Source organism: Dreissena polymorpha, chromosome 8 (assembly GCF_020536995.1).
Source record: "Dreissena polymorpha isolate Duluth1 chromosome 8, UMN_Dpol_1.0, whole genome shotgun sequence".
Classification (NCBI taxonomy): Eukaryota; Metazoa; Mollusca; class Bivalvia; order Myida; family Dreissenidae; genus Dreissena; species Dreissena polymorpha.
Genome location: NC_068362.1, coordinates 57,958,277 through 57,974,059, shown reverse-complemented (window position 1 = coordinate 57,974,059; position 15,783 = coordinate 57,958,277). Strand labels below are relative to the sequence as shown.

The window sequence follows — 15,783 nt, the reverse complement described above, 5'->3', positions numbered from 1 at the left end:
TGCACACACACCAGATAAAGCTTATTCAAGCAACATTCTGTGATAACTGGGCTTTATGTATGTATTGAAAGTGTTATCCAGAATTCGCTTGTGCAGTCTGCATCATGGTAATTGATTGCACAAACCTATTTAAATATTCTTTTAATGCTTTTTTGCTGAAATGTTAAAGTTCTGAGCTCATTATATTTCTTCACTTACACATATTGGTTTTAGTAACGAAACTGACACAACTTTCCTAAATTTGGAGAATTTTTCAAACGGGACTTTTTAATTTTGTAATTTGTCCTTGATTGGGGAAAGTTCCTTTTACGGGTACTTTATAAGGAAGGTAAACAAGAGCACCGCATAGTGGGTGCCAACACTCGGCTGTGGGAGCAGTTTTGAATAAATTAAGCTTGTCAGAAGAAAAGAGCATCTACATATGAAGTCTCAAAGTTGTAGGTGGAAGCACTTTGATTTTAGAGCCTATGTTTAAGTTTTATATTAGAGGTCACAGTGACTTTGACCTTTCATCTAGTGTCCCAAAAATGGGTGTGGCGTGTAGAACCCATCATGGTGCAGGTACACATGAAGTTTCAAAGTTGTAGGTGGAAGCACTTTGATTTAAGAGCCAATGGTAATGTTTTAGCACGAGGCGGACGGTAGACGAGCTGGCTATTACAATACCTAGTTTTTTCCGAAAACAGCCAAGCTGAAAATGGTTAAGTCCATGTAACTGTACCTTCAGTATACTGCAAGGCCTCTCTGGCTGAGAGACGCTCCACAGGGTTGATCTCCAGCATCCTGTAAAGGAGGACCCTCATGTCTCTTGAACATTCGTCAGGAATGAAGTTCTTCACAAAGTTTTCACCTTGGGCAACCTGCAACAATGAAAATAGAATGAACATGGGTGATATTGTTAAATTGTCCCACAAATTATTCTTATAATAAAAATCCTGAAATAAGCACTTGCCTGATCAACCGTGGCAAGTAAACATTTTTTCAGGGCTTGTAATTTATTTAACTTATATGGCCCATCATGTTGAGTATATTACTTTTGCTACTTAAAAATCATTAAAAACAAGAAACGTGTTTGTAGGAAACACAATGCCCCATACTGCGCCTCTTTGAAGCCATATATTTGACCTTTGACCTTGAAGGATGACCTTGATCTATTCACCACTCAAAATGTGCAGCTTCATGAGATACACATGCATACCAAATATCAAGTTGCTTTCTTCATTATTGCAAAAGTTATGGCCAATGTTAAAGTTTTCTGACGGACGGACAGGCAGACAGACGAACATACTGACTGACAGTTCAACAGCTATATGCCACCCTACCATGGGCATAAAGTTATTTGTAATAAAGCATCACTTACCGTCGTGTATACATCTATTACAGCTACAAGAGGGAACTCTACAAAGTCACTTGATCCTGCACACTGGATACCTGAACAATCCACGTAAGTGTTGCCAAAACATGATTTCCAATCATAAAGTTAATAATAACTATTGCCTAGTGCTCGTTACCTGAACAATCATTGTCATGTGAATGGTCTGCCTCTGCTCTGGGGTGTACGCCTCATAGGAGCTCTGGCCATTGGTTATCACGTGTTGAAGAATGTGGTATCCCTTGTACAGGAACATCACCACCAGGGCGAATGCAAACATGTCCGACTTCCCTGTGATGTTATCAACTGATATACCCATATCCACCTTGTGTCTGAAATGAACATCAATCAATCAAGATCTATTTTATTTAAATGAAGCTGTCCTGGGAAAACTGGACTTTCTGCATTGCGTAAAGTGTCATCCAAGATTAGCCTGTGTAGTACATAAAGGCAATCTGAGACAAGAAACCAGAACAGCCTGCGAGTAACTCGCAGTCTGTTCAGGTTTTATGCTGTTTGCTGCATATCAGTATCTAAGGGTTGGAAATGAAGCCTTTAAGACTTGAATCTAGAAAGAAAGGTCTTTAATTAAATTTAACTTTCTAAGGGACTTCAAATGCATCAAATTATGTATGTTAGTGGTAAAAGGTTAAACGAAAAATTCTATTAAGAGCAGAAAGTGTTGTCCATGATAAGCTGATGTGGACTTCATTGGCATATCTGGGATGACTCTTTGCTCACATGCATTAAGCCATATTTTCCAAGAACTCGAGTGAAATCATTAAAGAGCATTAAGCCAGCATGATCTAATAATGATCGGAATAAAATGTGAACTAATAATAGAAGCACAATATATAACAGTTTGTTTTCGCTGAAGTGACATTTAATAAGATATTAAATAATCTTACCAACTGAGTTTCAACAATATTTTCATAAAAAATAGCTTTAAAACTAGTTATTATTAGAAAAAGTGAAAAGCCAAACTGAAACTTAAAGCACCTGTAAGCCCAGGCTCTCCCAGCCTATTGCCATTGTTGTCAAATAAGACTTTTTTATTTGGCGTGTATATGCTTAAATGTGCAAAAGTTAGTGACAACAAGAGATGTGTTTGTAAGAAACACAATGACCCCTATTGCGCTGCTTAGAAATAAAATTTCAATATATCATTTGGCAGGTTTAGTTATTATCTCCCTTTAAAGCTTACTACTTCCCTTGGATTGTATTTTTTTACCTTTGACCTTGAAGGGTGACCTTGACCTTTCACCTCTCAAAATGCGCAGCTCCATGAGATACACATGCATGCCAAATATCAAGTTGCTATCTTCAATATTGCAAAAGTTATGGCCAATGTTAAAGTTTTCGGACGGACTGACGGATGGACGGACAGACAGTTCAATTGCTATATGCCACCCTACCGGGGGCATAAAAACTTTGTTAACGACTGTGTTACAAAAAACCAAATTCGTTACACCTTCATTACTGGTACTCATGTTCACACTGTGTGAGACACTATACTTGAAAAACACAGACAACAAAGCTTCAGCTGTTGTATCAGTATTAATCATGGTTTGAAGCCAAATCAGTTGAAACTATTTAACTGGCTATAAAATGGCTTCTAGTTAATACAAAATTCAACAGTTTTCAGACTGAAATATTTGTAGTGAGTTCCCTAGCCAGCTAAAATTATTCAATCTTCTTTCTAAGGGCATAATTGTAATAGTGAAAGACATTTGTTCAAAAAACAGTTTTTTAAGAAAACATGCTATTTGTGTGTGTTTATAAGGGCTTGGTTCAAATGAGACTAAGGATCTCTGAGAGCATAAACTTCACTCTACACTACTTAATCCATTCTACACTACTTACTTCACTCTACACTACTTACTCCCATTTACACTACTTACTACACTCTGTACTACTTACCCCACTCCACACTTCTTACTCCACTCAGAGTCTCTACACTACTAACTCCACTCTGTACTACTCACTCCTCTCTGTATTACTTACTTCACTCTACACTACTTCACAGTACTACTTACTCCACTCTACACCACTTACTCCACTCTACACCACTTACGCCACTCTACACTTCTTACTCCACTCTACACCACTTACTCCACTCTACACTTCTTACTCCACTCTACACTACTTACTGCACTCTACACTACTTACTCGACTCTACACTTATTACTCCACTCTACACCACTTACTCTACTCTGTACTACTTACTTCACTCTGTACTACTTACTCCACTCTGTACTACTAACTCCACTGTCCACTACTTACTTCACTATGTACTCAGGGCTAGAATTACTTTTTTTATCAACTCGCAAAAAATAGCGAGTTGTTAAAATTTTAACTCGCATTTTTTCCAACTTGCAATACAAGTTTTCAAAAAAATGCATTCTTTGGTAGATCTAAACATTAACAAGGGACAAAATTGTCACAAAACCAGGTTTTCATTGTGAAAAAAAAATCTGATAAAGGGAGACAACTCAAACTGAACTTTTGAAATGAACAAACAAAATTAACCCCCTTTGTAAGTTTGTTTTAAAATAAATCTATTTTTAGTCGTGGCGACCTTGACATTGGAGATATTGACATGATTTTTTCGTGCGACACACCGTCCCATGATGGTGAACAAATGTGCCAAATGATTTTAAAATCTCATAATGAATGACATAGTTATAGCCCAGACAAGCTCATTTATGGCTATTTTTTACCTTTGAACTCAAAGTGTGACCTTGACCTTGGAGATATTGACGTAATTATTTCGCGCGACACACCGTCTAATGATGGTTTACAAATGTGCCAAATGATTTTAAAATCTCACAATGAACGACAAAGTTATGGCCCGGACAAGCTTGTTCTGCCCGCCCGCCAGCCAGCCAGCCAGCCAGCCCGCCCGCATTCGCCAATCTAATAACCAGTTTTTTCCTTCGGAAAACCTGGTTAAAAATAAAGCCCTGAACTTGTAGTGATACTGTGGTAACAGGTACACAATATAAAACTGGTAGAAATATGTTTATTTTAACTTAAAAGGTTTAAAAATGCAAGAACAAAGCAGTATTACTTAATCCTCTCTGCACATATTACTCCGCTCTACACTACTACTACATTCTAATTACTTACTCTACACTACTACTCCACCATGTACTACTTACTCAACTCTACACTGCATATTCCGCTCTCCACTACTTACTTCACTATGAACCATTTACTTTACTCTGCACTACTTACTCAACTCTGTACTACTTACTTCTCTCTACTTACTTCACTCTGCACTAGAGCTGCAACGATTCAATCTGATGCATCGAAAATCGTTTCGAAATGCGTCTATTCTATTACGATACCAAACCTACCAAATTCGATTTGATTCTTTAACATATAGACATATACATACATAGATACGTAAAGCTCGCTGTATTCTGACTATTTGATACGGAAAGGTGTAGGTTTTATATTTATCTGTAATTACGACGTGCGCCATTGGCTGCTTATTACTTTAGTCATCCAATCAATAAGCGCGTTACGGTCTACTTTCGGAAAAAGCGTCAAGATGGCTGAACAAGTTGTGGCCGACAAATTGAAATTATCAGATGCGCCTAAGAAGCTAAAATAAAAAAAGTGGCAGTATTTTGGGTTTCGGGATGGTAACCCTCCTGATAAAGCAAAGTGTAAACTGTGCTTCACGGATGCAAACATAACGTTGATTTAGCAAGACTAAGAGGTAGCACAAGTGCAACTACTCAAGTCGCCAGCCAGAAAATAGTTCTGTTTCTGTTGGGAATTGTTAAGTTTATAAGAGAATGTGCTTTGTCCTACAGGTAACAGGTGATGCTGTCGAGGCACAATTGTAGACATGCTTGTAGCAGTTTTGGATATAAGTATAATAGTGATAGTACTATCACTCCACTGAATCCAGATGTTCTTATGATTATTTATTTAATTTTATATTATTGTGTATTCAACACAATCTTCTAGTCAGAAGTTTTTTATATTAAAATTGAGTCCTAATTTGCTATTCTGTTTTATGTGTTTTATTGAAATATTTACTAAGTTTGAAAGACCATTGGCAGTTTCTTGCAAAATATTTCTTACAATGTTAATTAAACCCACTATCAACAGTTTTTAAAACACTGTTGAACCAACCAAACTATATCAAACAAACACACAATTTGACAAATGCGCAAGATATCTAGGTATGCGACACTTTTGAACAGAAATGTTTATTTCGAGGCAGGAGAGTGAATATATGATAAAACTAGGTTTGAAGATGAATCGAATCGAAAAAATCGGTATCGGAGTGTCTGAAATCGAAATCAAATCGAATCGAGCTGTTGGTGAATCGTTGCAGCTCTACTCTGCACTACTTACTCTACTTTGTACTACTTACTTCTCTCTACTGTACTAACTCCACTGTGTATTACTTACTTCACTAGACACTACTTACTCCACTCTATACTACTTACTCCACTCTATACTACTTTCTCCACTCTGTACTACTTACTCCACTTTGCACTACTTACTAAACTCTGTACTACTAACTCCTCTCTACACTTCTTAATCCACTCTACACTACTAACTCCACTCTGTTCTACTGACTCAACTCTACACTACTTACTCCACTCTGTATTACTGACTCATCTCTACGCTACTTCATCCACTCTGTTCTACTGACTCCACTCAACACTACTTACTCCACTCTGTACTACTGACTCATCTCGACACTACTTCCTCCACTCTGTACTACTTACTCCTCTTTACACTACTTACTCCACTATGTTCTACTTTCTCCACTCTACACTTATTACTCCACTCTACACTACTTACTCAACCCTACACTACTTAATCCACTCTACACTGCTTACTCCACTACCCACTACTTACTCCACTCTACACTACTAACTCCACTCTGCACTACTCACTCCACTCTACACTACTATCTCTACTTTACACTACACTACTTACCCTCTCTACACTACTTACTCCATTATGTACTACTTACTCCACTACACACTACTTACTCATCTACACACTACTTACTCCACTATACAATACCTATTTCACTCTACACTATTTACTTCATTCTGTACTACTTTTACTACTTACTCCTCTCTACACTACTTATTCCACTATGTACTACTTTCTACACTACTTACTTAACTCTGAACTACTTTCTCCTCTCTACTCTACTTATTCCACTCTGTACTACTTACTCCACTCTACTCTACTTACTCCACTCTGTACTACTAACTCCACTCTACTCTACTTACTCCACTCTGTACTACTTACTCCTCTCTAAACTACTCATTCCACTCTGTACTACTTTCTCCTCTCTACACTACTTACTCCATTCTGTATTACTTACTCCTCTCTACACTTCTTACTCCACTACCCACTACTTACTCCTCTCTACACTTTTTACTCCACTACCCACTACTTACTCCACTCTACACTACTTACTTCACTCCAGACTACTTACTTTGGTCTACACTTCTTACTCCACTCCACACTACTTACTCCACACTACTTACTTCACTCCACACTACTTACTACACTCTGTACTACTAACTTCAATCTACACTAATTACTCTACTCTGTACTATATACTGTACAATACACTACTTACTACACTACACTTTTTACTTGACTTTGCCCTACTTCTTTTTTTCATTTTGACTTACTTCAATTTGCTCTACTAACTTATCTTTGGCCTGCTTAGTTCACTGTGCCCTACTTACTTCATCTGTAGTACCAATTTGCACACCTCTGGGGAGAGGTATTCAGGAGTTAGGCCCATAAAGTGCATTGGGTCCTGGGCAAACTTGGCAGATCCAAAGTCTGTAATCTTCATGTTCACAAAGCCGTCACCTTGGTGAGTTAGGCAAACATTTTCCGCTAAAAAGAGACATAACCAATTCTTAAATGGTGAGCATATTGAGCATTATTTATCTAAAACTAGAAACTTCTAAAATAAAAGTAATGCAAACTTATTCAAGTTTGCTTTAAAATAAATATAAAAGGGCTCAAGCCTTTCTTTATAACATACAGGCAATAACAAAAAAATGTATCAACATAAAAAAGTACGATATTTTGCTACAGTACGCTTTGATGCAAAAGGAAACCAGTTTCATGCACAGAAAAGACTTAACATAGCCAAGCAATTGAACTAGCAAAATTTAATGCATCATTAACACATGAAAATAAGTAAAATACATACAAATACATTCAATATAAAAAATATATGAGCTGCACACTGGGAAAACTTGGCCTAGTGCAATTTACATAAAGTGTGGTCCCATAATAGCCTGTAGAGTCCACACAGGTATATAAGGGCTTAAATGGAACAACACTTAACGCACAAGCATTAATCCCCGTTTTCCCAGAGCGAGCCTGATATTATTGTTATCAAATAAGATGGTTACGTTTGATGTCCTGGTGAATAATGCCAAATTTGTCCATGTGCTCCAGAGCTCTGAAGCCCTGCTTGCAGAAGTCCCACACTACATCCTCCCTCCTCGCCATGTGGGGATACATGGCTCTGTACTTGTTCAGTGACATTCCTGTGAAATAGATATTAACATCGTATAAAACATGCAACTGTGTAATCTGATCATGAACAATAACGTTATTTAAGTAATAAGAGTTATGATGCTATTCAAATTCCGAACCATGTCTTTTCTCATTGTGAGAGAGACAATATACTTGAAAAGGGACTATACATATTTATATGACCATTCACTACATCGACCAATTGTCTGCGATTAGTAAACTTGATAAGCAAATAACTACTCTATTACCTTTTATTTGACAAACCTATTAAACATCCAAAATAAGAAGACTCTTACATAAGTAATTTACTTTTAAAGGGCCTGCTCTCACTGGGGGCTGACGAGGTCAAAGCGTAGTCCGTTTCGCTACGACGTCGGGTATATGTTTTACTACGAAAACATTGTGTAAATACACTACTTAATCAGGCGAGTTTCATCTTTTCTGGTGTTTATGGATTAGAGAACGGAACATCCAGTAATGTTAGGCACTTATTTTCAATAGCAAACTAATAACAAATGCGCCTAGTTGCAACCTTTAAGTTTATTTTGAGCTAAAATCAAAATATTTTGATTTGAAGCAATGCATAAGGTGGTTATTCTGTTAAAATTACCAATTACGGTAACTTAAATTAAATAAAACTACATGTTACTTTGATTCAGTGTACATTACACATTTTAAAGTACAAAACAGGTTACGAACATGTGTTTTAATTATTCAAATGCTTTGTTTCAAAGGTAATTGCAAGTCGCTTTATGTATAGGTTTCGCACAGAGTATGTATTGGTTGCGCAACGAAGTACAAATATAATGTATAGGTTGCTCAACGAAGTTTCTGTATCCATTTCAGGACATGTCACATGCAGTTTGCAGTTACTGCAGACTGCCATTGCCCAGTGCAAAAGATGCCGTGCTTCACTGTGCGCATGAACATCAAAACGAAAAGGTTGATCCCGGTGAAAGCCGGCAGAGCCCCGGTATACCGTCACTACGCCGGCACTCACCGGGACCATACCGTCATCAGACCCCGACAGAGCTGCGGCAACGCCCCGGTTTAACCGGGGAAAACAGGGGCTCCACCGGGAAAGTATTCAAATGATCAATACCTCTGGGATGAACCAGGAGTTACCGGGAAGGACCGGCAATGACCGGCTTGGCACTGGAAACAACCGGGACTACACCGTGAACAACCGGGACGGCACCGTCAGAGATCCGGTTTACTTATGCAACATAGCTATAAAGGGACTCTGCCGGCATTCACCGGGGCTCTACCGGGGCGTTGCCGTAGCTCTGCCGGGGTGTGTTTGGGCCCCGATGGAGCTAAGGTGCTGTCCCGGTTGTTCCCGGTGCCACGCCGGTCGTTACCGGTCCTACCCGGTGACTCCCGCTTCATCCCGGAGGTATTAAACAGTTTAATACTTTCCCGGTGGAGCCCCGGTTGTCCCCGGTCATCCCCGGGTCATCCCGGTGGAGCACCGGTTCATCCCGGTAGGGCCCCGGTTCATCCCGGTAGGGCCCCGGTTTATCCCGGTAGATGCCTGATCACGCACTGGGGCTCCGCCGGCATCATATTGAGACTGGGCCTTAACCGCATTGTAACACGAGGTAAATTTACCGGCCGTCATGTACGCAGTAAACAATAACCTGTGACAGAAACCCACTGCCACACCTTTACAACGATATATTGATTATGAAATTGCGGATTTATGCCATTGGGGTCCTACTTTCTACACCTTACGGCTGTTACAGGTGTGGATTTTACAGGTAAAATCATGTATACGAACATATACAATGTAAAAATCAAAATCCGTATCATACGGTATGAGATAAATAATGATCAAAGTTGGGACATGGGATTTACTTTGACATAAGCAGAGTTTCGAGATAAGCGAGTTGGGGATAACGAGAATCGAATGTTATTTGATAAAGAGTACCGTATGCTGAAAACCTATCGTCGGTCTCTATCAAAATGAATGTATAAGTGATTGTCACAAGGTGAAGATGCGTCATTTTTATTGAGACCGACGACATTAGGTTCTCGACTCTCAACTGTCATCTTATATATGGATTTTCGATTTTAATCGTTTCCTTTAGCCTAGTCGTGAATTTAATTATATCATAATGTGCATTACCATGTCGACTGTGCGCTTCGGATCATGTTTTGCCGTTGTTAGTACCTCTTCCTCAAAGGAAACATCCAGCCACTCCATGACTCCGTATTACAAAAACACTTTTCTTTATTTTGCCTTTGAGAGATAACCAATACGTCTTCTGTGAGAAACGCATACACGCTAAAGCGTTGTCGTAGCGAGGCATATACGTATACTGTCAGAGACATGATCATGCCTAATAATAATATTTAGCCTTTAATTCTGATAACTGGGTCACCCTACACATTTCTAAACACACCCGTGGCTTAACGATACATGGGCCAATATGGAAATTGTAAAATTGTGTCACTTAAACACAGTTGTAAACCTTAATTGCATTTTTTTAAAGTGAAACTTTACTTCGGTTTTATAAATCAGCGGTATATTTCATGTTTAACCGCATAAACCAGACACATCTTGGATTATAATTTGATGTAACAGCCCTATGAAATGTCATTGTGCTTAAATTCAGAGTTTTGTTATTAAAAAAGCATAATCTTACCTGTTTAAACACTATTTTCGACTAATCCGTTCTCGATGTCACGTGTATTTAAACAATGTTTTCGTAGTAAAACATATACCCGACGTCGTAGCGAAACGGACTACGCTTTGACCTCGTCAGCCCCCAGTGGCTCTGTCATTAACACATTTAGCAAATGGCCACAAATTAGAAAATTTGGCTAAAAAAAAATCCATTTGGCTAATTTTTCCCCATTAAACAGATAAAATGTGTAGAATTTCTGTGTTCTACCATAAATTTGGCTATAGAAAATTTTGAGCAAGTGGGAGCACAGAGTTCTGACATGAAAATAATTCTACATTATAAAATGAGAGCCTTTAGCTGGGAAAACTGGCCTTAATGCATGAGCTGAAAATGTCGTCCCAGCTAGACCTGCAGCCACGCACAGGTGAATCAGGAACCACACTTTCTGCATTTATGTTATTTTTCATTTAAAGAGTGACTTCTTCTTAAAGCAGAAAGTGATGAGCCTGATTGCTGACTAAACAGGCTAATCTGGGACAACACTTTACCCACAGGTGTTGAACTGTTTTCCCAGAATAAGGCTTATATCCATGGTTATGTGTTGTTGAGAAAGCTTTTGGATTACCTGCATCTTCAATTAGCAATTCCATATGTTCTCCCTCTGGTCCCACTCGATATATAAGTCCATACAGCCTCGTGATGTTTGCCTGATTCAACCTGCTTGGTACCAGCACTTCATTCTTAGCAAAGGAATCTTTGGTAACCTGTATAAAAAAGGACGCAATGAGATCGCCTGTGAAAGAAGAATAAACAGGGATTGAAATAAGCTGAGGCTCAACAGCCAGTGGCCCTTTCAATTTGATATGTAGACCTTTTGATATCCTGAGAAAACTCGTAATAATAATTATGTCCTCTGTGAAAGAGGTATTAAAAGAACAAATACAGCTACCATGGCAAAACTATTAGTTTCATACACTCACAGCGCCCTCACACTACTTTGGGGGAAGGGGTCCGCAGCCCTTAGGAGGGGGATTTTTTTGTAAATGGGGGAATTTTTATAACAAAACACAACAACTGTGTTGAACTGTTATAAACATATATTTCTATATATGTGACTGTCTATAGGACAGAAAGGTGGACTTTTCACTCAATCTATATAACAGTAATCTTATTTAAAAGTCCAAATATATTGCAGTTGAAGGGGTCCAAAGATCGCGACCTAGATATATCCGGCGCGCAATATAAATTGTCAGGTTATTATTGCATGTTTAAGTATGCATTAGGCCACAACAAATTGAAGAGTTGTTCTACGGATTTTTGCTTCCAAAAAATGGAGCGAGCAAGCGAAATAAAAATAAAATTATTTTTATTCTATTTTTTGTTAAATCACAGGCGAGCGAAAAGCGAAAAATAAAAATGCATATACTGTCTATGTATTTTGATATATTTTGCCAAATAAAATGCATGATATCTTCAAAATACCAGTACAAGATCATTTAGTAGTAATAATTGAGTTTAAGCCCTTATCAAATGTTTGTAAAATACTTAAATTTAACATGGGACACTGTAGTTTTCATAAATCAAAGTTATATTAACAGGGCTATAGATAACAAGCATATTTGCGTTATTATGCAATTAAAATAACCAAAAACGTAATTAAATTTAAAATGAAGCGTACAAAAACGCAAATACTAATTTAATAACGTAATTCCCGTACAAAAACCTTGCGTCACGAAACACAATTGAATTCTTACAAACACCGGGCGTATTCTTTAGACTGGTTATTTTCCATACAAAAATGTAGCGGATAGTTTATATGCGTCACTGTATTTGTGATTTGAGCTTAATAAAGGTAATGTTGTTGTTGCAGCTATTTTCATGAACTCGGTCTTTTTCAATGCAAATATGAATGAACTTTGATCAGAAATTTAGCAATTGTTTGTTGTTATGTACAGGTACCTTTTTGAATTCCATTTGTATAAATAATATGGTAACCTTAGTAGATTTCTATTCTTTTATATATATCATCCACTAAATTACCCAATTGAGTCAAAATACTGGGGTTGAAAAACCCAACTCAGCTCTAAACTAGGGGTGAAACTTTTGCTAAAACTCTATTGAATTTACAAAACCCCTATTGGTGTGAAACACAGGGGCTGATTACCCAATATACCCCAAAAGTTATCTATAGCCCTGTCAGTTATATAAAAAGCTCAGTTTTCTGTCAATGATGGTTAAATAACTTGAACTATTAAATAACACAACAAGGGACAAAATTGTCACAAAACCAGGTTTTCATTGTGAAAAAAAATCTGATAAAGGGAGAAAACTCAAACTGAACTTTTGAAATGAACAAACAAAATTAACCCCCTTTGTAAGTTTCTTTTTTTTTTAAATCTATTTTTAGTCGTGGCGACCTTGACATTGGAGATATTGACGTGATTCTTTCGTGCGACACACCGTCCCATGATGGTGAACAAATGTGCCAAATGATTTTAAAATCTCACAATGAATGACATAGTTATGGCCAGGACAAGCTCATTTATGGCCATTTTTGACCTTTGAACTCAAAGTGTGACCTTGACCTTGGAGATATCGACGTAATTATTTCGCGCGACACACCGTCCAATGATGGTGAACAAATGTGCCAAATGATTTTAAAATCTGACAATGAACCACATAGTTATGGCCCGGACAAGCTTGTTCCGCCCACCCGCCAGCCAGCCCGCCAGCCAGCCCGCCCGCATTCGCCAATCTAATAACCAGTTTTTTCCTTCGGAAAACCTGGTTAATAAATATCAAGCATAAGCAGTGATTTTTCTTTGCGTCATACTTTACAGCCTGTGCCTTTTTGATAATGTGCGATAAACCATGAAATTGGGAAAATTGAATCATTATAAGAATGATATTAGATAATAGTTTACCAATTGTTAATAAGTAGCATTAAACTGCTGTATGATAAACTCAATAAACCAATTGGGTTTATTTAAAAAGATTTACTTATTTTTTTGGAAATTTTGGCGAGACTTTTTTTGAAAAAAGCAAACTTTTTGCCATTGGAAAAAAGCTTTTTTTACATTTTGCAATTTGGACACAGCCTGTAAGAGGCTGTTATTTTGTGCAAAAAGCACTGATATGAAATATCTCCAATTTGTATTAGTTCTAAATATAATAGGGTATGGTATTATACAATACTCGATGGATAACTTTTGTTAGTTTAGCACTGTTAAAATTATAAATGAGAAGTTAAGGTTTTGTAAAGTAAAAAAAAAAACACATAATTTTCTAATGAAAGAAAAATAAGAAATGGGTAGTAAAAATTTTGTATTTTAATATAAAAAAGTCAATCAAATCTCAGTTAAGTTGTTTAGGACCAGAAAGTTTCTTCACATTCTTACTTATGTTAAATTCATGTTTTTGATGCATAATGTACACCTCGGACTTAGCCATCAACAGTTTGAACTAGAAGATAGGTGGCTCATACAATTTATATTATACTCGACATTTTTTTCCAGTTCAACGGCGTCACTCATTTGCATGTTAATTTTTTATATTTAAACTTTATCAATACTAACAAGCTTATTGCAGATTTTTACCAATTGTATGCATACCGGCCACATTTCACATCCTGATGTAGATGCGTTTGATCATCTGTGATGCAATGACTCATTGCCCCGGGCAAAATAAACATTCCATTTGTGTCTTTGGCCGACATGACAAGACAGAGGAACGCTGCCATTTTTTTTTACAATAAACCACTTTAATAACGCAAAGCGTTATAGCAGTCTTTGTTGTAAAATACATAGGCTAAATTAAACTAAATCATTTAATAAATAGGTGCGCAGCAAATTTGTTGCTGCGGGCGTTTTTTATTTTGTTTTAAGATTTGTAGGTGCGGGAAATCCATCGAACATTTAATCAATTTGTTGTGGCCTTAGCATAATTTGGCAATCTCATAACACGCTATTTTCCTACCTTATTGAAGTATGTGTTATATCCATATGTTATTCATTGGTATAAAACAAAACATTATTCCGTGTAAGTATTTTCAAATGCGTATAATTAAATTTGTAATCCCAAACCAATTGCCAAGTTTTATTGTTCAAGAAAGCATGCACAAATTAGACCCCATGTACAAAATCATCAACAATGACATCATCATATCCTCATGGAAAGCATGATGCATTTTGACAAACTGAGGGAGCTTTGCCTCTCAATTAAAAGCAAGTAGTTTACACTGGATCTAACACGCAAAGACTGTTGAGATAGGTCAGTATTGACTTGTGACATTTACAGTTAAAATTGTATAAACCTTCATGTGTGCACTGGTGCGTTTTTGCAGTTCAAAGCAATTTCAAGAGAGAATGTTAACACCCAAAATGACCTGATGTTTGGCAAGAGGAGTTATTGTTTATCGCACTACACAGGTGTTACAGTGATGTACAATGAAACCAAACAATCTGGTCAAAACTGGATTATGAATGTCGGATAAAACAGAAAATTATAGTGGAAGAAAAAAGGGTAAAATACTAGCTTGTACCCGATTTTATCTCCGCAAATTCTCAGATTAAAACATGTTATTTGGGGATTATGCTCGTCACATTTTTTGGAGCCATAACCATAGCCGATTTGTGATATATTGGACAACGCAATATAACGGACAGGGATATATTGAAGTCAATTTCAACTATTAATCAGCGATTTTTTTTCTCATTTTCTGAAGGGAAAAAAATTAGTTTTGGGGGGAAAAAAATATACTTTTTAGGTGGGGGACTGCCGCCGAATTCGGCGGCAGATTTGATAGATTGAGGGCCCTGACTCACAATCACTGGCCTGGTATATTTATGTATGGTTTCTCACATTCCTGCTGTAAGTATCTTGGCTTATCACAATTTCTTTATGTTCCTCAAACTGTTGAATTTTGGATTTATCGTTACATAAAGAATACTCGTCATAATTGACAAAGCAATGTACTTTTCCATAATACAGTCTTCGAAATTAGCTTTGAAAAGTTACATGCCAGTCGGGCCAGTTACTTAAGAATTTTTACATGCCCTAAATATTTTTTACATGCCCAAATTTTTTTAACCAAAATTATAACAAATCACAACATTTTAACACTTACATGCTACACATAGTAAAGCAGAACATTTGTTTCAATAGTAGTGAATACAACTACATCTAATCAGTCACTAGAATTAAGACGGTCGATCGTTACACCAGTGCTCT

General features: G+C 37.2%; 1 protein-coding gene across 1 annotated transcript in view; it reads right to left on the bottom strand.

Annotated features, from left to right (window-relative positions):
• Nucleotides 1-15,783, bottom strand: part of LOC127841781 (uncharacterized) — a 38,284-nt gene that overhangs the window by 6,609 nt on the left and 15,892 nt on the right. Inside the window, exons 6-10 of the mRNA XM_052370856.1 lie at nucleotides 11,180-11,318; nucleotides 7,798-7,935; nucleotides 7,114-7,270; nucleotides 1,512-1,704; nucleotides 722-860 (exon numbers count right to left, since the gene is read on the bottom strand). Of these exons, the coding sequence (XP_052226816.1) occupies nucleotides 722-860; nucleotides 1,512-1,704; nucleotides 7,114-7,270; nucleotides 7,798-7,935; nucleotides 11,180-11,318 (766 nt within the window). The remainder of the gene's footprint in view (nucleotides 1-721; nucleotides 861-1,511; nucleotides 1,705-7,113; nucleotides 7,271-7,797; nucleotides 7,936-11,179; nucleotides 11,319-15,783) is intronic.